Genomic DNA, 25,997 nt, shown 5'->3' with positions numbered 1-25,997 from the left:
GGCATCAATTCATGATAAAGAGCGTTTGATTTTTTAAATAAAATAACTTAAGTCGCTTTCGTGGCTGGCGGCTTCTAAAATTTCTTGAGGAATTTCATTTTTGCTATCTAAATCCCTATTTTCAAATTTACGATTTAACTTACGAAAAAAAATTATGAGACCTATAATGTAGGTAATTAATTGGAATGCTATATAATTTAGTAACAAAAGCTGTTGCCTATTTCTGATGAATATGTTTTTATCTTAGCCGGTAAAACGTTAATTTCTGATGGCTGAAAAATTCTCTAGAAATTGTATTTCTCTGGTCAGCCCTAAAAATATATTATTACATATTTTAAATTAAGTTGAATTACTGTGATAAAATTTTCATTGCCAGTTACTAAAGGAAGAAGTAATTAATAGTACAGGTGTGATTAGTTAATCTGTTAAACTAAAAATTGTATAATTTCTGTTTTATTATGCATGAAAAAAATCATAAAATTTAATTTAACTGAAGCAGCAATGAGACAAGTGGGTTTTAGTTTGAAAAAGATGTCACTTCAAAAGAAACGTGAAATAAACATATTAAAGAGGCAAAACAATTTTAAATATCTACATATTTAGTTTTCCAAATTCGAACTGTGTAAGGTACCGTACCCTTTTGCTCCACATATGAGTACGTACATATGACACTATTTCAGTTTTAAGTTCAAGGTTCTATGTATGGTACGGCTTTAACCTCATTACATTCTGATCAGCGATTTATCGATAGCACTAACGTAATAATTTTTCAAATGAACTATGGCAAGGCTAAAAGAACTCCATGAGGGAGAGACATATAGATATTAGTAATCATATATAAATGCAAGTTTCTCAATCCCATTTGCAGTGCATAAATTGCATCCAGTTTAACTCTGCATCAGTGAAACATCAACATGTTCAAAGTGGTGAGTTACAACAGAGATTTTTTTTATTCAGCGTTTTTTCTAGATATACCTAACTAAATTGCGTCTGTATTAAATAGTTTTTCACTTTTTGAATAGTTTGCCTCATAAACAATGAGTATAATTAATAATCTCTTGTGCCACAAGGATCAGACAGGGGCTGTTTTTTAACACATTTATTTTTACATATGTTTTTAAAATTTCACAACTAGAAAAAATTATAGATAAAAATAAGTTTACGTAGTAGGTACATGTATTTGTAAAAAATTATAAAAATACGTATTTATTTTACTAAATATAGCGCAAACAAAATGATTTTTCTTTGCACAACAAATGGACTGCTACTTCATTTGGTAGATTGTTACAGCATCGGTTTAATATTAAGAAGTTGCCCTTCTGCAATTACACAGCCTAAGCTAATATTTTCTTTGAATTCAATATCTGAGTCATAATTAAAACTTAAGCATAATTCATACTCTCTCAGATATCCTACTCCATCTTTTTCCTAAGTAGACCAAATTTATTCCTTTGTAAAAGATAATAATTCTTTTAACGTATTTCTGAAAATACTTTAGTTACCGTCAAAGACAGTAGAAATTATAAGAAAATTACAGTTAGTGGTAATCCTCTATTAGGTATTGTTTTCAAGACTATCTTTAAGAATAATATTTTATTTAAATTGGTCTATATACGGACTAATACAAATAAGTTTGCGTTTCTCACTCAGTCAGAGCCAGGAGATTGAGAAAGAACGAATTCGGCTAGACGGAATATAGGTGCGGCGATTTGGGATGGCCATTTCAATACATAGGCAGAAAATAAACAAACAACACGGCTAAAGGACATATTTGAATTTTTATAAAATCTTAAACTTAAGCTTAATCAATAAAACTTCTCAATACAGTTGAGTAGATTAAGAATTTTGTGATGGAGCAATTTGACTTATTACGCCAGTAAAAACCAAACTTACTAAACCAAAACATTCAGCAAAGGAAAAACACTAACAAGGAAGGTACCCGAAGTGTCAGTCATCGATTTCAATGAAACTTCGCTATGTTGTAGGGGACAAAACACATATACTTTCTTTAAAGTTAACCCTCAATAGTGTTTTGAAGAAATCTCTGTTTCTATAATTTTTTTTTTAAACTAATTAGTTTGTTTTTTATCAGTCGTCTATATTATGTACAGTATTTTGAAATTATTCTTTTTCTCTGTAAAAATTGTAAAGAAAATCAAATATTTACAAAAATTACTTTATTCTAAAGAAAATCAAATTTTAAAGTTCACCTATTTCAGCATTAACATTTCAACAGTACGTTTTAGGAGGACAAACTACCCTTTATTAGTACACTTACATTTTCTTTGAAAAATTATTTGTATATATAAAACTAAAGTAAATGTAGGTATTTACATGAATTAATAGTAAATTGTTGGTGTATATTAATAAAAGCACAAATATAGTAGTTATTGCACTTTGGGGGATAAGCTACCCCACTGGGTGTACCCATATAGCAGCGGACATTGTCGAATGAGTTTTTCGTCGTTTTATGAAAATTTATAAATTTTCAGTGATAAAATAAAAGAATATTTCCCATGACATATACACAAGTTGATGAAAAATCACCCCTAAAGTTCACCCCTTAAACAGTTTGTTTTGAAACCAATTGGAGATTATTTACTACAGCATTTGGACCCCCAGGGGTTGCATCTCTTATTTTTATAAGGGTAAAAATAATTTTTTCTTAAAGTTTTGCTCTAAAGAAATGTAAAAATAACGGTTATAAATTTACAAAAATTTTTATTTGTATAGAAGATAAGTAAACTAAAATATAAAATTATATAGAACATAGTAAACTAAAATTGACTTAATCTGAAATTAAGAAGACAAATTTTTAATATCCAGAGCATCTTATGATGGATAAATTAACATCAAAATATTGTCGGATATTTTTTTTTTCCGAAACGAGGAGCTTTCCTAAAAATCAAGTTATAATTAAACAATAACTTTGTGTAATTTTGTTTTTGAAATCATAAACAAGTCAATTTCAGTAATTACATGATGTTCCCTTTCAAGTTTTTGGCACTTAAAGCAGTTACAAGTTATACAGGTCAGCATTTGTCCGTACTATTTAGGAAAACTTTAACATCCAAAAAATTGGATTGTTCATTTAAGCGTGAGGGTATTTATTTATTCCTGTACATGCAGTTACTCCGATTAGAAAATTGAAACGTGACATCTATAGTAGATATATCACATTTCATTTTATTTAACCCTCTAGCGTCTAAATGATTTTGAATAGAGAGTTTTAATCGTCTTATTTTGACTCCAAGAATTTGTAGTGGTTTGAAATATTGGAAAACCTTAATATTGGGAATATTTTGATTCGCGAAATTTATAAAAAAAAAAATAATAACGAGAAAGGCTTATTCCTAATTGTTTATAAACCTTCGAATTGACTTCACTTGATAAATTTTCTTCCCTATTTCATTACTTTTCACCTTGATACTTCAGAACTTTGAGTGAATAATACTGACTTATCCTGCAATAACTTCTCCTAAATTACGAAATGAAAAATCTCTTATAATATGACACTAGATATTAAATATTGGAAGTGTAAGCCCAAAAATTAATATAATCCATCTGCCTGAAACTTTTAATCTGCATTCTTTCGCTTCGCGAGTACTTTGGGATCTCTTTTATATGCTGCGCCCGGTTTCAATACTGACATCGGCAGCTCCCCGTTAATTTCGAGTAAAATATAGCATTCAAGCCACCCTCCGGTGACAGGCAATTAAGAACACGAAACCTGTCGGTAAACCCCAAGGGTCATGAACTCTGCTGCAAATGTTCAGCGACGACCACCTCGTCCCTTAAAATGCTCAGAACAGTGGAAATTCCTTAAAATTGCATCCGGCATATTTTTGCCGTTCATCGTTTTGACGAAAACAGAGCCATCAATCTTCATCAATTTTTTAATAAAATACGGTCACGCCTATCAATAAATGTTTTGTCTTACAATTTTTTAAGGAAATACTAAATTTCATATGCTCATACAAACAGTACTTAAGTTTCCAATAAATCTTGAAATTTATACCTATATACATAACCTAAAGTCCTATAAGAACTTTGAATTGTCTGAATGAATGTCTTAAATAATTAATTTCAAATTTTCATGAGCGTCAAAGCTTTAAGGGATTGGCCACCTACATTGTATTTCAGTAATTTATTTCTATTTAGCTCCAAGCAAAATCGAGAGCACATTTCGAATTGACACAAAGTTTGTAGATGTATCGCGTGTGAAATTAAAAGGATTTTAAGGATAATTACAAAAGTACACAATTAATACATTAAAAATACATAACAATACATTTTTATACATTACAATCATTTTTTGATAAATAGTCTTGATTAATAAGTATAATAGTTTATCCATTTAATTCTGTTTCATAATCAGTTTCGTCACCTACATCAATTTACGAATGTTTTAATATCGAAAATGCAATTTTTGCTTATTTCACTAATTGTAAGAATAAGATACGGTGCACTAACAGTTAGAACGAGTATTAATACATATATCCAGCGCCAGATTTTAATTGATACCATATGTGTTCTAAGGAGCTGAATATACTCGTATAGTGATACGGCAGAAGCCTTAGCACTGTGTGTCTCTTTTTGTTAACAAAACTATTGTGGAAGTACTATTTTTCATGTTTAATTTAAGTTCATCAGTAACTTGTTCGTATACAGGACAGGGTGTCCCAGTGTCAGCGTACAAAAATTTGCCAGGGGGTAGACCAGACCAAAATAAGATTAGAATTCTTATAAAATATTTTTCTGTAATGTACTCTGACTAAGTTACAGGGTGTTGTTTAGAAAAAAATAATAATAACTTTCCGGAATAACTCAAAAATCCTTTCAGAGAATGAAGTAATTTTTGGGTGAAGTCGATTTGACACCAGGGGCGGTCTAGGCCAACTTGTCCTGAAGGTTCTGTCTTCATAACTTTTGGATTTCCTAGTTATTTAACACTAGTTTAACACTAGTGTTAAATGTAACTTACTTTTAACACGCGTGTCAAAAAATGACATTTTTATCATCAAAAATGACAATTAAAAAGCCCACTTTTAACAGTTTTGTAGAAAAAATATTTTATAAGAATTTTAACCTTATTTTGGTCTGGTCTACGACCTGGTAAATTTTTGTACGCTGACACTGGTACACCCTGTATAGTCGTTTCCGAATAGTTTGAACAATGATGTTAAATTATTTGTCTACTGACATATGTTGTAGTACTTACCTATATGACAATCACAGTGTTTTAAAAAATATTGAGAACTAATTTACTGAAAAATCAATCTTTAAATTTTTAGCTGCCTATGAATGCGCGCGCATCAGGCATTCTACTTCGGAATTATCTTCGGATCACGGTCCTTTTGTTTTACACTATCCACTTTTCCTTTAAAGATTATGGGTATTAAACCATTTATGAACATAGTAGATCTGTTCTCACTTCCATACGAATTGTCAAATATTTAAATCGCTGTTCTTTATGTTATTTTGATTTCATGACAATGTGTGTTTATAGCCTTTAAGTCCTCTAAGTAAATTATTCAGTGTTGGTGTGCTCTTCAAACATTTAGCCGGATATTCTTGAGCGCTCTCATTTATTTTTTTGTAAGTTTCAGGATTTTTCCCAGTTTTCCTTCCCGTAATGGGACTATTTACAATTTTCTATACGGTTTTCATTGGAACTTTTGATAATTCAGCCGTTCCTTCGACATTTTTTATTTATCGAACTTTTTTTTGTAACTTCTTTGACGTCTAAAGATCTTCGTCTTTTCTATTTTCGTTTCCTTTCCGGCTCTTCTTCACTTAATTACCACTCCAAGGATTTTCAGGAATTATTATTTATTATACTACTAGAAGCATTCTACGTGTAAATTGGTTCCCATAAACAGATTATTCTACGGTCCCTATGTGGCAATACACTCATTTGCTGTATAATTCTTAAACAATTGAATTTTATGATGATTTAGAATCAGAATGCTATTAGTGCCGACATAAAGCAAACTTTAATATGAAAAATTAATGAAATTTTACAAGAATATGGACTATAGCAGTCTAGATTTTTTCACTAATGTTCAGTCATGTAACTTAATATGATAAATATTTATGTTATGAACAAGAAGAAGCAAATATATTGTTATATGCTGTTAATTTGGAAAAATGTGAAATTTTGATTTTAATTTTGGTTTGCTACTTTTGACTCGAATTTGTTATACTTACTTTTCATTTTACTTTACTACCTCGGCTAATTCTCAGGGTGGGCACAAGTTTCTCTTTCTCTTTAAGTGTCGGTTCAAACTCCCAGAAAAAAAAACAGTTGCACCCAATTATTTAACATTTATTTTTATGCAAATTGAGATTTAAAAACATTTAATTATTTCAAATATAAGCACATTTAAATGAAAAAACCTTTCCCCTTTCTTTTTATATTAAATGATAGTCACAGTTACCTAAATTTCTTTTTATCTATAAATTTTAATTATTTGAAAACCTACTATTATCGTAGAGATGTAATCCTGGTTGCTGACATACAAAATTTCAAATCTTTAACAGAAATACTTTTTCAAATTAAACTTTTTTGTTTACCTTACGCCTCTACAACATAGATGGCCTCCCTTTCGCTCATTACAAATCTATGCTCGAAAAAAAAAGGAATATTTTCCTGTATTATCTGCTGAAAAATCTTAACCTAAGAAAATCAGTACAAACTTTACTTTTATTCTAAATGCTTAAATTAAAACGATTTTAAGTCTATTTATGAGTGGAATGATTTATGAGCTCTCTATATGGTAAGTACTTTCTTTAAGTCTTTCAGATCTGATTTATTTGTATTTCACTTTGAAAATATGAATTCATATTACCTTAGGTGATGTTTAAATGAACCTTTTTTTTTATTTTGCACTTATGTCCTGGTTTTTTGTGGGTATTCCCTCCGTTCTGTTAGGGTGTGGGTGGAGTTCTGGCCTGGAATTCTTTCCACTTGGGATGAATCGTAGCTTTTCCTTTCCCACGATGCCTTTTGGACATTGGACTTCAGGTATGTCTTTTCAGTTGTATTCTTGTTTAATATTCTTTAATAATCTCCTTTTTTCTAACTTTTTCACAAATTTTCATGGAGTCTCCCAGGATCTTATTTGTTGACTGCTCTCATGGTAACCGGCCTTTTTTCTTGTTCACATGGGCTGCTTTTCCCTATGAAGTTCTTTTTAAGGTCCGTCCACATGAATAGTCCTTATATCACTTTCACTCATTCTCTTTCACTTTGTATTTCTTTTTCTTCCACTCACTTCTTATCTAATTCTTACTTTCTATTTACAAACTTTCTTAAACTAACAATAATGTTCCTTTATTTTTCTTTTAACTGTTACTATCATTTATTTCTGTTTTTTCTAAATCCGGGTTTTGTCTCATGTCATGTAGATTTGCCTTTAACTTTGACAACTACTGTCACCTTGACATGATAGTTTCTGAAATTTAATACTATGTGAATTTTAAATAAAGATTTTTCATTTCTCTTTTCTCGTATTCTCTATTGATGTGTCTTTAACTATAACTTATTTTATCTATTTTATCTATTTTAAATTGATATGCTACTTTCTTGGTTTTGCTTCTATTTTAGATATGATATTTCAGTTCTTAATGTTCTATATTATGAAATTTACTATATTATAATTGATATTTTAGTCAAATTTAGGTTTAATCATGTTTTTTCATGGTTCAATTATACAACTATTTTATTTTTATTTGCATTTTCATTGTATACATACTTCTTTTTCAGACTCTAATTGAGATTTCTCTTTCTTAATATTATAATTTTGTTCCTTTCATTTCGTGTGGATTTTCAAAAAACGTCTCAATATATAAAAATATTCATTATAACATTTTTAATTTAAAAATAAGTAATAATTAGGTATAAAAAAGTTACCTAATAGGATAGTATTAAAAATCATGGTAGATACTTGTAAATAAAATTTTGATATATTTATTCAATATGTATTTACTAAAAATTTTCTACCTATTAACTCTTTCAGGCACAGAAATTATATTACTTTTTTTACTCAAGCGTCACAAAAAATTAAACTATAGCTTTTGTGAATTATAATGATTTTATTGTAAAGAATACTTAAAACTAAATACATTACAGCTGATTTTGTGACCGTGTGTTAGCTCACAGACTCCTGGGGGGGGGTGGTACAGGGTCTGTAAAACTATGGCTGAAGGGAAATGATTGTTAAATAATTTTTAAATGTAAGTACATAAAAAATTCTGGTACAAAATATGTACCACCAAGACCTGGAGGAATAAAAAACGGTGGTACATTTTATGCACCACTGAGACTGAAAGAGTTAAAAGTAAAATATCAAACTTTTAATGTTGAATATTTACTTTTACTTTAACGTAAACCTTACAAGGTCTATATTTTTTAATTGTAGGTACCACCTTGGTACATGTTATTAAAAATAATAATAAATACTGGTACCACTTCTAAATATGATAAAGCATCATAATCTAAAAACAAATTATTATTTTAAAGGTATATTTCATTTTCCCCTTGTACTGATATTTATTTTATAATTTTTCTATATAATTGAAGTTGTTTTTAGCATATTTAAATATTTAGGAGATATAAAAATATAATTTTCGATATCTTTTACTTTCTAAAACTAAAGTACATATTTAACTATTTCTTTTCAATTACGACAGAGACACTGTGTTAGAAGAGATTATGAATTGGTTCTTATTAATTTTTCTTATATATGTACTTATTTACTACTTTATTAAAGTATTTCCTATGTCAACAAAATTTATTTGTTTCATTTTTACCACATTCATCATCAATTTTCTACATCTTGGTCATAATGATGTTGAAATTAACGGAATGTAAGTCTAATCGCCAAATAAAGTCTGCTCTGAGAATTCTTAAATTAATGACTCTTCTCCATGTAAGTATTCTTTCACTCTTGGAGATACTGAATCGTTTGATACCACTTTGGCAGTTAGTATCTATGCAAACACGAAATCTAGAAAGCTCACGATCAGGAATGTAATGAGAATATTCTGTTCCAGATTTTAAGCATTTTGAAAACCCAAATACTTGTGTCAAACCGGTAATCATATAATAAATGAAGTTGTGAGATGTAAGCACTTTTTATAACATTTTCAAAATCATTTATATTATTATTATACAGGGTGATTCATTAACAATGGGAAAGTCGAAATCTGAAGATACTACACGTGAAATGGTGACCATTGGCGCAAACATAGCTTATCCGAAAGTTGATAGTTTCGGAAATACAGGGTGTTGAAAGTTAAAATTTTAAATCGTTTTTTTGCGATTATTCTGAAAATATGTAGGTTAGGAACTTGAAAATTTGTGAAACTATGTTTTTTTAGGCGTCGAATAAGATGCGTGTTGTAATTTCAGCATTGCTCATAGAGGGCGCCACTGACGACCAATTTTACCGAAAATTTAGTTAATAACTTTTTACCCTGTATGTCTAACATGAAACTTGATTCAAAACCTGAAAGAGCAATCATTTTTCCATTAATTGTGTATTCTTGTTTCATTTCGGTATCTCGATCCGTTTTCGAGAAAAATCGATTTAACGAACACTATGTTTTGATAATACGAGAAATTAAAAGCGAAACAAACCAAGTGTTTCTTCGTGTTATTACAACAATTAACAATAAAACAAATGAAATTCGTAATAATGATTTAAAGTCAGTGTTCGAAGAATCCACCGTTGACATTTACACACTTTACACAACGTTTTCTGAGAGATCTTCGAGTTTGAAACAACATATTGGGATTGCGTTTGACTTCGTTGGCAGCGATTTGTATTCTTTGCCACAACTCTTCACACGAACCAATAGATTCTTCCAAATAGAAAAATGAAGAGGATTGAAGTCCGGACTTCTGGGTGGCCAAGTAAAAATGCTTCCACGGCTTGAAGAAGTTCCACTTTATTTAAGAAGAGACATGTGGTTCATGCACGACGGAGCTCCACCGCATTTTTCTTGGCCAGTGCGTGCATATTTAGATGCAGTTTTTCCAAATCGCTGGATTGGCCATGTAAGCATTTTTGCTTGGCCATCCAGAAGTCCGGACTTCAATCCTCTTGATTTTTCTATTTGGTCTCGAATGAAAGATATAGTTTACAAAGAATCTATTGGCTCGTGTGAAGAGTTGTGGCAAAGAATACAAATCGCTGCCAACGAAGTCAGACGCAATCCCAATATGTTGTTTCAAACTCGAAGATCTCTCAGAAAACGTGTAAAGTGTATCAGTGTCAACGGTGGATTCTTCGAACAATTACTTTAAATCATAATTACGTATTTTATTTGTTTTATTGTTAATTGTTGTAATAACACGAAGAAACACTTGGTTTGTTTCGCTTTTAATTTCTCGTATTATCAAAACATAGTGTTCGTTAAATCGATTTTTCTCGAAAACGGATCGAGATACCGAAATAAAACAAGAATTCACAATTAATGGGAAAATAATTGCTCTTTCAGGATTTGAATCAAGTTTCATGTTAGACATCCAGGGTAAAAAGTTATTATCTAAATTTTCGGTAAAATTGGTCGTCAGTGGCGCCTTCTATGAGCAATGCTGAAATTACAACACGCATATTATTCGTCGCCTAAAAAAACATAGTTTCACAAATTTTCAAGTTCCTAACCTACATATTTTCAGAATAATCGCAAAAAAACGATTTAAAATTTTAACTTTCAACACCCTGCATGTATTTCCGAAACTATCAACTTTCGGATAAGGTATGTTTGCGCCAATGGTCACCATTACACGTCTAGTATCTTCAGCTTTCGATTTTCCCATTGTTAAGAATCACCCTGTAGATATTTGAACGTTGGTCATTAATATTGTTGTTAAAACATCACATGACTTTCAGATGTATACATGTTTTTAAATGCGACCCTTGTTTTCGTAATATTTACACTTTGACGTTACAAAAAAGACTGGAGCTACATAGATTGAGATCTATGTCCAGCCTACAATGCGCGAATTTTCTTTCAGCTTAACTGAAATAGCTGTAATAAATAAGTTGTGAATTAATTCAATTTTTTTTCTTCTGCTGTGTCTAAACAAAAAACAATGATTCCTTTCAAAACTGGAAAACAAAATATGATATAAAAACTTATTGTATATTTACATTTTCATAATATTTTTTTAATGTTTCCATGATACTGAATGAAAAAATTATTCTTATTTTTCTCTTTTCCATTTTCATTTATAAGAATGTTAGGAAGAAATACTTAAATTTATTAAAAAATATATGACATAGTTTATTTAAAGTAAGTCTGTAAGTTAAAATTTCAAAAAATCTTAAATATATTTTTATATTTTGCAACTAATGTATGAAAAATATGTATAATGAATGTAAACATATTTATAAGCATGTATACGTTGCTGATTTTTGAGATATGTGTGTTAAATTACAAGAAAACGGTTTGATTTGAGTTTGGTATACAGCTTTAAATTTTAATTATTCACAAACATAGGTGCTACGTTTTGCTAGTAGGCAACAAGTAAAATTATTTTTTAAATAATAATAACATACATATTCAAGTGATCATGTAATCCATTAATGAAATGTTATATTATTTACAAGGTTTTCCTAAACTGCTTTTTGCAATCGTATATTTTCAGTAATTTTAAACGAAGAGTTTTATTATCTCCAGAAAGTTTTTTTTTATTAATTTGTTTGTGACTTAGGCACCATAGCTGATGTTTGACCAAACATTTAAGTTATACCCCATAACTGACCATTAGGTAAATTTCAATGAGAAACAATATTTAATTTCGTAATATTAATATCACAACGGTTTTTTGCCCAAGGGTATCCTCTAAATCATCAACCTAAGTTGTGTTCTTTGCATTTTACAAAATATTCTGATGCTTATATCTACGCTTTGGGAATATGTAAGTATGAAACTAATATACAGATATTTCTCCGATGGCAGGAAATAAAGTGATATAATCCAAGGAGGATACTGTTTTCTTTTCCTCGCATTTTTATTCCGGTTCCGTTTCTAAAAAAGTAATGGGCCATGGTTAAGCAAACTCGGCTATGTTATAAATCTTAAATATTTTGTCTGCGGAAGTTTATTCTTTGTCAAGGTCACAGTAAATCTTGATAAAAATGTGATATATAGGGGAAATACAAAAACGTGGACGATCTTCGGAATCATTGTAAGCTTTATTGCAAAAGTATAGTTTTTAGCATAAAAATGGTGTATCAGTTTTTTGCTATGCTCATTACATGAAGAGAATAATATTCGAAATGCATTATTTCCAATCACTCCTTATACAAGTGGTTTATTAGAACTTGGCAATATTTTAAATGTATATTAGTATATGAGGTAAAAGATCACCTGTAAATTTTCCCAACTTGTTAATTATACTTAATTTTGTATTTAAATTTTACAATGTTACTACTTAATGTGACGAATATTAGGAAATATTATGTGTGTAATTGACTTTCCCGTTTGTTTTGTAATTAATTTAGTTCAAGGAGGCGCCTAGCAAGTACAATGTCGATCTTTCCTCCTCAGAAATATAATGAACGTAATAATTATATAAGGTTCTATATAAGAAAATGCGAGTGCATGAGGCAGGAAATATGCAAGCAATAACTCCACACGTTTTCCAATCCTGCTGTACAATAACAGATTAATAGGATTGTATCGACAAGGCTAACAGGTAATGCATACTTTCTACGAGACAAAAGATTTTTCCTTTGTAGTTCAAGTAACGAGATCATTTTGCTCTACACAAGACTAAGGAAAATCCGGGCCGTTGCCCGCATCTCTTCTGATAGATGACGGCTGAGATTTCAGGGTGGGCATAACCCCTACTCTAATTTTTTATTTAGCAGATTTAGTTCGAAATATTTTCATCGTGAAAATTGTCTATGGAGACCTAGAATTTATCTTCTGGGAAAAGATATTCCATGCTCATTATCAAAATATGATCGCTTCAAATAGTACTGACAGAACAAAATTCCAAACACGCAGTTACAAGGAATAATATTCATTACTGTTGGTAATTGTTTATTTGTAAAAAATAATACCTAAAATTATTCAAAAACTTAATAGACTATACAAGACAAATAATAAAAAAAAGTTTCACACGTAAATTTAGTATAACGAATTTTGTGCTCTGTAATTTGGTAATAACTATTAGTAGGTATAATAATACTATAATTGCTTTCAGCCAGAAAAGCAGTGAAAGTGAGATGTTACCAAAAACCTAATCTTGGTCGCTATTTTTTCAATATGACATAGGTAATCGGCGGCAAATCTAATATTTTAATATAAATAAAACTAAACAAAATTGCCAAGTGTCAACTTTCTTTAATATTTCGCAGAGCAATCTTCTTTTCTGTACTATTAAATATGGATCTAGCTAGTCATTGGTATATACTTATACACAAAGCTTCACTTTGTTCCTTTGTTTAGTGACGTCACTATGCCTAGTTTTGTTATTCTGTAATTGTAAAAGTCGACGCACGTATTGTTGTTGGCTCAATTTAATAACTTCAGCAACTACATCAAGATTAATTATTTTTTAAGACGCGATTAGATGCTCTGACTCTGAACCACAATATACAGGGTGTCCCGTTCATATTTCAAAAAAACTTGTGTGCAAGTTCCTCATGGAAAAATAATAGGGGTAGTTCATGTAAATTTTTTTTCTTAGACGCCATGTTTTAGAGATACAGTGATACAGTGTATTGAAGTTGTTACTTTCCAAATGGTTTTCCTTAATTATCTTTAAATTGGCTAAAAATAAAAATGTCAAAATTTGTACACGAGTAAACATCAACTGTGCGTTAAGAATAATGTGCAAACGGTTTCTTTCTGAAAAGCAGTGTCGCCGATACAGGTAATTGGAGGGGTACAATCGAAAAAAAAAAATATGCTAAAAGTCAAAATTGATTACATTTCTAAACGGTTCTGTAAACTCTAAAGCATACTACAAAAAAGGTATACTTGTCGAAATGTAGCATGTACCATTTTCGAGAAAAATTAAGTTGCATAGAAGGAAAGGGGGGACAATTTCAGTATCTACTGTAGCATTTCGAGTTTGCACATTTATTTAATTAATTACCATAATCTGTTTATTTTGATTGACTTTTTTAAATATTAATTTACAACAAACTGAACTTAAAATAAATTTATTTTTTTTTTTTAGTTAATAAAATGTTTTACAATTTAACTGTTTCATGTGATACGTGAGAAATTAAAATTATAGTCTTAAATGCAAATACTGTTGGTAGCTAAATGTCTTCAGCTCATTCAATGGTAAAGTCCTTTTTCAATTTAATATTTTGTTAATATACTTGTGCCGCTTTATGTGAGCAAAAAAATACAACTTCATTTTTCTCCAAAATGGTACATGTTATCGAATTTCGACAAGTATACCTATTTTTTGTAATATCCTTTAGAGTTTACAGAATCGTTTAGAATTGTAATAAATTTTGACTTTTAACCAAGGACATTTAAATAAAGGGGACTATGCATGTCACAGTCTATCTCATATGTTGGGTGAAGCTAGACAAAGGGAAAGCAGAGGGCTTTATTTTCATCCAACTGATGCTCGCGATTACATCTCCAATGTCGTACATTTTGAATGGGTCAAAATAAAATATTTTATAGTTCTAAGTCAATATATTTCAACAGCTACTCAGTATTTTTATAATAAATATATATAATATTTTTATAACTTCTTGGAATCCCAATAACTGTAACCATTTCTTTCTTGTTGCACCATCCCCAAACATCCTAAAAACGTTCACATTTCACTTTTAGAATACTGAGGCAAATTTTCAGTGAGACATAAAAATATATTCCCAAAGGAGAACATCAAATGGCTGAATAAATGCAACTTTCAGTCGATTGCATCTTCGGTATTTTTATGTATAAGTGAACCACCACCATATTTTTGCTGTTGTATTTATTCAGTTTTTATGCTCGTGCATTTAGTAAAATTGTAAATATATTTTTGAAAAGGTTTTTGTCGTAGAGGAAAATAAAAATGATGAATGATTAAAATTTATAATGTTGGGTACAAGGGATAACATTGAAATACCTATAAATATATTAAATATAAATAATGTCTGTAACTTATTTGTGGTGCAGCATTTTCCTTTGATTTTAATGGCCAAACGTGGTACATATTATTGTTTTCTTACTATTTCAGCAAAAATTTAAAAAAAATACCGTCAGTTTTATAAAATTTTACCGTTATTCAAATAAAAGTTATCCACACGCACGACAATGGCCACAGTTGCATATACATTCCAAAGTCACCTTCAAGCACGCTTACCTGTGGAAGGATAGCTGATGTGGATGTTTATAATCCAATTTCTTACGAATTCTGCACTGTCTAAAAATATTCACACCTTAAAAGTTTATCCAAAATACATGTATAAACACTAATCACGTTTCACTTACTAAAATCACAACTATTTTGTAACAAGAGACGCCATATTCTGCCAACCACGGCAGAACGAACGAGGAACACGCTACAAATTATTGCGTAGTTGCCAAGTCTTCAAACATGGCAAATATGAAAAATGAAAAATAGTTTAAAATGTACAGAATTTAACAATATTGTATGCATAACTTAATAATACTATCCTATAATAATAATTTCCACAATTGTGATGAAAGTTGCGATAAAAGTATTAAGTACATTTCCAGTATAATTATACAGCTGACAACAATTATACAATTAGACTGTGAATAGACCAGGCTTTATCTAGAAATGTAAATAAATAAGTCCCCTTTATTTAAATGTCCTTGCTTTTAACATATTTTTTTTTCGATTGCACCCCTCCAATTACCTGTATCGGCGACACTGCTTTTCAGAAATAAACCATCTGCACATTATTCTTAACGCACAGTAGATGTTTACTCGTGTACAAATTTTGACATTTTTATTTTTAGCCGATTTAAAAATAATTAAGGAAAACAATTTGGAAAGTAACAACTTCAACACACTGTATCTCGAAAACAGGGCGTGTAAGAAAAAAAACTTTATTTTATTATTATTTTCCCCATTGAGGAACTTGCACACAAGTTTTTTTGAAACTTGAACGGGGCACCCTGTATATTGTAGTTCACAGTCTCCCCAGTTATTATACATAATTTCATTAAAAAAAGTGAGATTCATCATTTATATTGTTTGAAAGAATATATTATTTGTCGTAAGTATATTCTGTAAAGTAATTCTAGAATATATTTTTGTTCTACTCGTAAATATTAGGAGCAGGCACCCATACATTTTAAATAAAAGTAAAATTACCTAATTTTTATTCCATTTAAATTTATACGTTTTTATATTTTTATTAAATTCGATTGACCTAAATCCTCCAAGTCGTAATTTTATATATTTTCTTATTTTACAATTAATCAAGTAATACTACTGTCAGAATTTGCTTTATAACTTCATTTTCCATAAAAAAAATGTCACTGGGGTGTTACAAATGGGTTTTTGATTGTGGACTACATTTAAACAGGAAATTCTTTAAAAGGTAGATTTGTACCTGACTCGAATTCACAAAACTAATTAAACATTATATAGTATTTTGGGTCATAACCAAATCTTAATACTTTAGCTTCGAAATGATAAATATTACACCGTAAAAAAATTGACCCCATTTTCACTCAAAATCAATATGGTCAATATGTCATATTGGTGCCATATAGTAACTAAAATCAGTTCTTGATTACAACCAAGTAAATGTGTTTATTATCTGTAGCAGAGTCCAAACTGCGCTTCTGTATCTATTTGCACATAGCTTTGTGTTTTCCTTACTTAAAAATGAGTAATATTAACAATGAATTTAGTGATTCTTAGATTTTTAGAAATATGTTCTCATTCTGACATATTTTGGTTTCTGTAACTAAAAATTGTGTTAAACTCATTTCTTTGTTATTCAAAATTCAACACCAGCATAATTTCACTCATAAATACCACCGCATTTACACTGTTATTTCTTTCATTAGTGTTGTTCTACGTAACTCCTGAAGCGGCATCATCTGCGAAGAGTGGAAGTCTTAATAAACCTAGGTGCTAATATCCTAGTTCAAGCACGACGGCATCTTACTTTCTCATTTTAGTGAAATTTGTGCCTTTTGGGGTACCGAATGTTCATGAGAGTCCCCATCTCACACTGATGGAAAACAGGACAAGTTTTTGTTAATTGTAAAATGAAATTGCATCTTAAACTTAATGTGAAATGTGCAAACATTTTTGCAGACGGTGCTTATTCCAAAGAGGATCCTCACATATTATGCAGTTTCCAATTTTGTTGCATGTTCTTTTTCGCCAAGGAACTTTTGTAACTATTTTATGTTTCCATATTCAAATAAGTCACTTATCATTAAACATAATTTTCTTCATATACTTTTTCGTTTTTAATAAAATTTAAAGTATTTTGAACGATTTTCTTCACTCCTAATTCATATTTGTAGGTAGGGTTTGTTAACGAGGCCGAAATAGTAAATTTTATCAGTAGACGGATTTAACGACCCCCTCAAAATTGCGTGATTGTGTTATATAGCTGCTCAAAATGTATCTAGAAAGGAAGTAGTGCGCTACTAGTGTTTTATGGGTTCATTTTAATGCTGCGTACACCAATAAGGAGGCATATCTTATTTCCAATACGTCTTTTATTGTAGTTACCTGCAGAAAGAAAAAGTGCATTACAAGATTTACATACTGCGATAATAATGAGTCGCGTTTGTTCGTTCGTTCACAATAAATCTGTTCCTTCCTCGGTTAAGTGAACAATGATTTGCAAAAGCAATGAAATATATGACAATTTATTTTATTCTAGCCTCGAGTCTAGAAGCTGTCGCCGCATGGCAGAGAATCACGAGCCTTGAATTAAAAATCTAGCCCGGAATAATTCCCCAGAAGATAATTCAAATGAATATTGCAGATTTAGATACTAGTATAAAAGAATTATGTGTAATTATTACCAAATCGTTAACGTTAATGGAAAATTGTAGTTAATTTGGATGAAATTATAGTGTATGTCATTTTGCCACATAAATGTTTTTCAAACTCCAATGTTGCATGCTATTTTCTCCGTTTATTTTATTTTGAACATGTTTCCCTTTATTGTTATTTAGATGTAGGTATAACGAGACAAATTTCACTGAGCCCTGAACCGCGCAAATCAAAAAAAGAACGCACTTGATGTGCAAATAAGATGAAAATGCAGGCAGGAGACCATAGTAAAAGCGTATCATATGTAAACCCGTAATTCCACGCCGTTGTCAGCACTTTGATCTTTATTCAACCGTATTCGGAGAAGTCCGACCAGGGCCGTAATAGTCTAGGATATAATAATTTTTAATCCTGATAAATATATAATTCAAACTAATATAATTTTACTAATACCATTGTATTTACTTATACAATACCATTGTATAAGTAAATATAGTAATATAATCCCCATGTAAATTTTGTTAACCAGTAAAATGATACGAAAGATAGTTTGGACATCTATCGGCTGTATCCTTATTAATATTTCTGAAATTTGTGCTAAAGAACTTACTGTAGGTCTAGGCGGTCTATTCTATACAAGGGGTATAGTAATTCGTTTGTAGATGGCTCTAGGTAAGACTGGAATAAAAAAATCGCCACTATGTAATGCATAAAAAACTGGTGTTGAATCGGTGTTCTGTATACTGTATTTAAAATAAAAATATAGTCAATATTATAAATGTGGGAAATCTAAAGCAAAATTTGCCAATGTAATATTACATCGATTTCCACCATCCATATGGTGGTGAAGAACGAATTAAAAAATGGATAGAAAATTGTGGTGAGTAAATAAATATACGTATATAGGGTGTCCTAATATCATTATACCATAGGTAGGAATACTTTGAAAGTTAAATATTTTATTTAAAAGTTTAATACAAAATTTTCAACTTTTAACATTAAAAATAAAAAAAATAAAAACTTACAAATTTCATTATCAAAATTGAGCAGTTTAATAAAAAATTTTGAACTTAAATTATTTAGGATAGAGGAAAGGTAAAAATTAGAGTTTACACCTTGAATAACTTAGAATAAACCGGAGAACATTTTCGTGGTCCATGATCGGGGTCCTATTTCTTACGGCTCGGTCATTGTGAAAACAATGGATATGACGTTACTTCCGGTGAAACCGGAAGGAAGTATCCCGCACTTGAAAGTGTTTCAAAACTAAATTGAACACAGATAGCTGTTAAAATTTTAAATTTCCATTGTAACTAGAAATGAACGGGTTACATGAAAAACCCTAAAAATTAAAATTAAAATTAAAAAAATTGTCTTTTCATTAACAAAAGATTATGCAATGTGTCTAAGCAAACATATGACATATTCTTATGTATATATTTCTGTAATCAGAGAAAGTAGAGGAATTTAAAAAACGATAAATATACACGGAGTTACATTAAAAAAACAAATATTTTGTTTATATCTCGAAAACGCAACATTCAATTGTTTTTTTATATAACTCCTTGACATCACATGCGTTCATAATTGTTTTTTATGTATTTATGAAGGGGCCGCGCAATTTATTTTGCACCTGGCCCTGTTATTGCTATACTGGAATTAATGAATTTAAAATGAATATCTTGCTTAAATTACACACATATTGATTTAACTAATTTTACCTTATTTAAATAATTTCTCAAACCCTAGATAAAAACTCAGACCGCATTAACTGAAGCTTTTTTGTCATATCTGCCGGTAGCTGGTATTTTACTAATTTTCATGTCACATGATATGAATTTATTTCGTTTATTCTATCATTGTATAAGTACAATGATTCTATCTACCCTGTCATTTTTTATTGTTTCCAAATACTTACAGTGGTTTTATAAACACATCGCAAGAAAACTGTATTTTCAAATATATGTGTAATGGATCATTTAACTATTGAACATAAGATGGCGCAGTATCGAAAATGTAAAATTGAACGTGAACGATTAAATATCAAGTCTACATACATATGGCTCCTCCTGGTAACGAATACGAGAACTAAAATTTGGTCAACTATTCGGCCATACCAAATATAATACCATATTTACTTATACAATGCTAATACCCCGTGATCTTTTTGAACAATTAGATAGTCTATCCGTTATTTGTTAACAGTAATGTGTTTTGAATACTAGAGGGTCCTAGAACTACTTTACGGTATTAGGTTATTTGTATATTTACATGCGTATTGGTGCTATCTTAACGTTAATGAAATTCTCAAATAAATGGCTATAAATCTTTCTGATGATTAATGATATATTTACATTTTAATCAAAATGTCAATGACAGTGAATATTGACAATTTCCCTGAAAATTATTTTGGTATCAAAATTCTTTAAAATTCTTGAAAGTAATGTTTGTAACTGTATTTTATATTTGCAATATACAGTTTGTATTATTTGACACATTTTCTTCAGTATGTTATTTATTAGATTAAAAAAGTGTAATTGTAAGTACATACTTTTACAGACTTAAGCGTCAAATTCAAAGAGTTCCCTAAATCTGTACTCACCTTTCACTCATATCAAACTTATGCTCCACTTAACTTAGGGTGCCCCCATTTCATTCTCAATTATGGTATTCAGAAATGTGTATAAATGAGTGACTCACTTGACTGTGCATAATACCACAAATAACTAGATAAGGGAACAGTTGTCTACTCAAATATTACCAAAAATATGTCTTCAGTGGAAACCTATTGTCACAGTATTTCTTTATTTTGAATTTGAATAACTCACGTTGAAAATATATACAGAATAAATTACATTTATATAATAAATAATGAAAATCAAAAGGTCTAATTAATTATACAGGTAAAAACGTTCCTCATATAAACAATGATATCCCAAGTAATAATAATCATATTTAGTTCATTTTCCCTACTATGTACTGCATAGAGAGTAGAATGAGTGACAAGCAATCGTTTGATGACGTACGAAGCAGAACAAATTTCTAAAAATAATTAAAATTTATAGTAGTTAGCAGTTAGTTTATTGACCATTTCTACATACAAAGAGTACATGTATAGTCAAGGACACTTAATATAATTAGAAAACTCTTCAACCGTATAAAAACAATGTCCCTTTTTAGTTAATTTATAAAACTCCTTAAAATTAATATTTCCACAAAACAATTTTTAAAATAATTCTTAAAACCATTATATAATGCAATATTGAACTTATTCGAGCTAGCGGTTTGAATTCTTGAATGCTGTATTACTAGATTATCCGCATATCGAGTGCTGTAAGTAAGAACGTCTGATTGTTTAAGAAATGTATTAATATTTCTGTGAAGATGCAATAAAGTTTCAAATATGTAAACGCAAGACAGAGGCATAATATGGTGTTTAACAAATAGTTACCTGCATGGAGTACCATACTCATGTCCATCAACAATGCGGACCGTTTTTTTTGGAATCTAAATAATACTCTGCTACCACTAGCAGAATTACCCCACATTATAACACCATAAGTTAAATGACTGTGAATTATAGAAAAGTAAACTGTTCGGATAGTTATTGTTTAATCCGACCCAGACAAAATATTTGGGATATTTTGGCGCAAATATAATCCACGTGACAGGACCAGTTGAGTCTAGTGTATAATATTATGCCAAGCAGTTTAATATTAGTACTTACCGCCCATTTATCAGCTGTAAACGAGAAACTTTGAGATTTCGCGTTGTTTAATTTCAACTTATTAGAAGAAAACCAGGTCTCTGCACAAAGTAAACTATCATTATGCACCTCCATAGAACCCCTCGTAAAAGCGTTGTGTCATCTGCAAAGAGTACACAAGAACTCTCCCCAACAGAAAAAGGAAGAGTATTAACATACAACAAGAACAATATTGGGCCCAAGACCGAGCCCTGGGGGACTCCATTTGTAATAGGCATAAGGCCTGACTCATTTCCATTTAGACTAACATATTGCTTCATGTTGGATAGATATGACGATAAAAGATTAAGCATTTTTCCTCTATTGCCGTAGTACTCTAATTTATGAACCAAAATGTCGCCTTGGTGAGATCGCAAGCAGTTGCTTTCGTGCTAACGGCTTCATCGAGTCCCTCCACAACATTTCCCACTATTTCCTAAAGTGCTTTTGTTGTGGATTTGTTTTTCCTAAATCCAAATTGTGCGTTTGTAAATATGGATTTGTCCTCACAATATTTATCTAGCCTTAGTTTAATTATAATTTCTAATATTTTATTAATAATGGGAACAGTTGTTATTGGCCGATAATTGTCAAGAATATCGAGTGGACCTTTTTTATGTACAGGTAAAATTCTAGTAATTATTTTTAGTGAGTCATGCCATACTCCCTCATATACGTACAGAATATCCTTTGTTGAATACCTGGACTTAACTATTTGTAAAATATACTGCTAAAATATTATGAAACCACAAAATTAATAAATTATGAATATATAAGCACAAGTCAGGAATAGGAATATATAAGCACGTAGGAATATATAAGCACGCGTCAGATACCACTAACTCGATATAAGTGTCTCACTGAAGTAGAATTGTTTATGAATAGGATTAAGGTGAGTTTAGTATGACATAAGTGTGAGTGGAACTTTAGTGATTTCTATGAATTTGAGCCTAAAAGCCTATTCTATATAATTTGAAGATGAACTATAACGTCTTAGGTGATTCGTTAGAAAACTATTTAATTTCAAAATGTCTAGCAAATATCAATAAAACATATGTATCATCATATGTACCCACATTTTTTTTTTAAATGCAGGTAATTAGATATATATTTTTAGAAACTGAAATTACTTCTGTAAGAAGTTTTTACTCATGTAAATGCTGTCGATCGACTCATTTCACTATTATCACACATTCTGAATTTTGTCGAACATGATTTCCAAACTGCAAAATTTTTAAATACGTCTCTGCTTTTTACACACAACTGGCGCGAATTGAGAAGGTTTCCTGCAGAGAGAAAATTAAACGTAGTCTGCCATGTGCATCTAATAATTGTGGATCATCTCATTTAGCTGGTTTACAGCACTGGTAAAGGTAATTGTTCTCCACTCTACTATTTTGCCACTGCCCACGAAGGGCTCAAATGAATAAGTAGTTAGAATAGGTCGTCAATTTTGCTTAACTTTCCCTGTTTGTAATATCATCAAAAGAAACGTCAAGCAAAAGGAAAGGGTAGTGGTATCCAGAAGATACAACTTCATTCAACTCAAATTTAGGTAAATACACGATATGTTAGTGGATAATAAATGTTTTATTTTTTCCTGTGCCTCTTTTATTTTTCATATGAGTTGAAAAACGCAATATGTATTTTGTTTCAAATAAAATATTTTCCATATTTTTTTGACATTATCTGTTATGTGATCATGTGTAGAATATACATGTTTTATTTGTTTTTTTTTGTTTTAATTTTTCAGATGTAGTTGTGAAGGGTTAGTTTATTTTTTTTTCTACGAGCTTCGGACATTAAGCAACCATGAGAAAAAAAATGACAATAATTGGAAAATAATTCTTTACATAAATCTGCCAATAAATCAATCGATAAAGCCATAGCATAAAAATTGACAACGAACAATTCTTTTCCAATGATTTTCATTTTTTTCCCTGATGATGGCATATTTGCCGAAATTAGTACGGACGAAGATATACTTACAATTATAGTATTTCCGATCTCAATTGAAGACCAAAGAGCTAGCAGTATGTACCAGGTTCGGTTACTACGCAGCAACTCGGCATTGAAATATTTGAAAAACTAGTTCCCATATTTATTTAGCCTGACCCATATACATGTCTGGTCGAACTAAACGTGGAGGTGGTAGAAATGTATACGCCCAGTTGAAGAATGCGCGCGCGGGCAAACGGCGTATAAACACAGCCACACTAGGCGACCGGCAATAAACTTCAGTTATACAGGGTGAGTCATAATTCACTCCCCAGCGGCCGGATATATATTATAAAATAAAAAATAAAACAAAAATGTAGAATACTGAAATCTCGAAAGCGGAGCCGATTTCGGAAAATTTTGTAAAGAAAAATTCAAATTTATAATTTTTTTGTTTAATATTAACACCATTAAAATCCATTCAAATGCATACAAAATAAGAAATAGCAGAAACGAAGATCCTTTCAGCGCAATTCAGATTTTTTCTATAATGTTTTATTTATTGATGAAACTCATTTCAATCAACAAGGAGTTTTCAATCACCACAACCTTGATTATTGGCATTATGAGAATCACAATGAAAAACGTCAGCGGAATCAGCATAGACGTTGTTCTGTAAATATTTGGATAGGTATTTACGGGAAAAGGATCATAGGTCCATATTTTTTGCCAAGATTGGTGAAAATTACAGTAATTTTTGCGAGAACATTTTGCCAGGTTTGTTAGAAGATATTCCTCTACAACAACGTGCAGCTATGTGGTTTGAGCATGATGGTGCGCCCGCACATGCCACATTACAAGTACGACATATTTTGAACCGCCGTTTTTCTAATAAATCCATTTATTAGACGGGGTGGACCAACACCATGGCCACCCCGGTCTCCTGACTTGACTTCTATAGACTTTTGGTTATGGGGATACATAAAAGAAAAGGTTTATTTTACTGTGCTTGTTGGCGAGGATGATGTTATTGGCAGGATTCATGAAGTAGTAGCGGAAATAAATTAAGCTAATTTCTATTCTTTTGCCAGGAGTTTCTACCACAAATTGCAGAAGTGTATTAACGAAAATGGTAATGTTTTTGAAGGTTAGGCAAAGCTAGAAGTATCTTTGTTTTTGCTATTTCTTATTTTTTATGGATTTAAATGGATTTTAATCGTGTTAATATTAAACAAAAAAATTATAAATTTGAATTTCTCTTTAAAAAATTTTCCGAAAACGGCTCCGCTATCGAGATTTTAGTATTCTACATGTTTGTTTTATTTTTTATTTTAGAATATATATCCGGTTTCTGGGGAGTGAATTTTGACTCACCCTGTATAGCAGTGCAGTGCATCAATGCGGAATTATTTTATTGTTTTATCCTGGCAAGGATATGTTCATACCTTCCCATTGGTTCTTGCCCAGCAGTAATATATTTTAATGAAAATGTAAATGTTTTTGATATGTCATAACCAAAACCATCAATATAATAAAATTGTTTGAGAAGATACATAATTAAAATATGTTGTTAGCCAAATTAACATAAATAATAGAAATTTTATACACATTATATATACACTGAGCTCGTAAAGTTTGGAATAAATTCGAAAAATCGTTACTGAAGGATTTTGACAGGAAATGCTCGGACACGTCAACTTTAGTTTATAAAATGTCACTTTTTTTAGCAATCGACTTTTTTTTTGTTTTGTTTGTTTTTGATCTATGACGTCATCGGCAATTTTTTTAAATGGCAACCCATATTTTTTTCCACGGATTTCGATAGAGCACATTTTTCTGAGTACGAATATGTCAAAAACGCATGACCTTCAAGATGGAAGTTTTCGAGATATTCGGTTCCAAAGTTTCAAGAATGCATTATACAAGCGATGACAAAATACTAATCATTTATCAAGGAAGCGCTGGAAAAATTACAGTTTTGATAGTTGAAGTTTGTTCTCGCAAGTTTGTGTTTTAAACTGTCTATTATCTCGAAAACTTCCATCTTGAAGGTCGTACGTTTTTGACATAATATTCATGCTCCGTAACTGATCATAAAAATTTCGATTCTTTCCCTTTCACTCAAACGACGGACCATTTTCAAATAAAATGAATTCTGATAGAATAATGATTAATCAACTTAAAATAAAACACAAACTTGCGAGGACAAACTTCAACTATCAAAACTGTAATTTTTCCAGCGCTTCCTTGATAAATGATTAGTATTTTGTCATCGCTTGTATAATGCATTCTTGAAACTTTGGAACCGAATATCTCGAAAACTTCCATCTTGAAGGTCAT

At 30.5% G+C, this 25,997-nt stretch overlaps 1 protein-coding gene across 2 annotated transcripts in view; it reads left to right on the top strand.

The window, feature by feature from the left end:
- The first annotated feature begins 880 nt into the window (after positions 1-880).
- Positions 881-25,997, top strand: part of LOC108903156 — a 28,000-nt gene continuing 2,883 nt past the window's right edge. The window contains exon 1 of one of the 2 annotated variants that reach the window (XM_018705241.2): positions 881-926. In XM_018705241.2, coding sequence (XP_018560757.1) covers positions 915-926 — 12 coding nt within the window. In that variant the 5' untranslated portion in view covers positions 881-914. Of the gene's footprint in view, positions 927-6,672; positions 6,780-25,997 lie in introns of those variants that run through there. The other variant, XM_018705242.2, reaches the window with a different exon arrangement.

The sequence above is a fragment of the Anoplophora glabripennis genome, unplaced genomic scaffold, assembly GCF_000390285.2.
Source record: "Anoplophora glabripennis isolate ALB-LARVAE unplaced genomic scaffold, Agla_2.0 scaffold67, whole genome shotgun sequence".
Taxonomy (NCBI): domain Eukaryota; kingdom Metazoa; phylum Arthropoda; class Insecta; order Coleoptera; family Cerambycidae; genus Anoplophora; species Anoplophora glabripennis.
The sequence above is the reverse complement of the archived record's forward strand: the minus strand, read 5'-3'. Positions and strand labels throughout refer to the sequence as shown.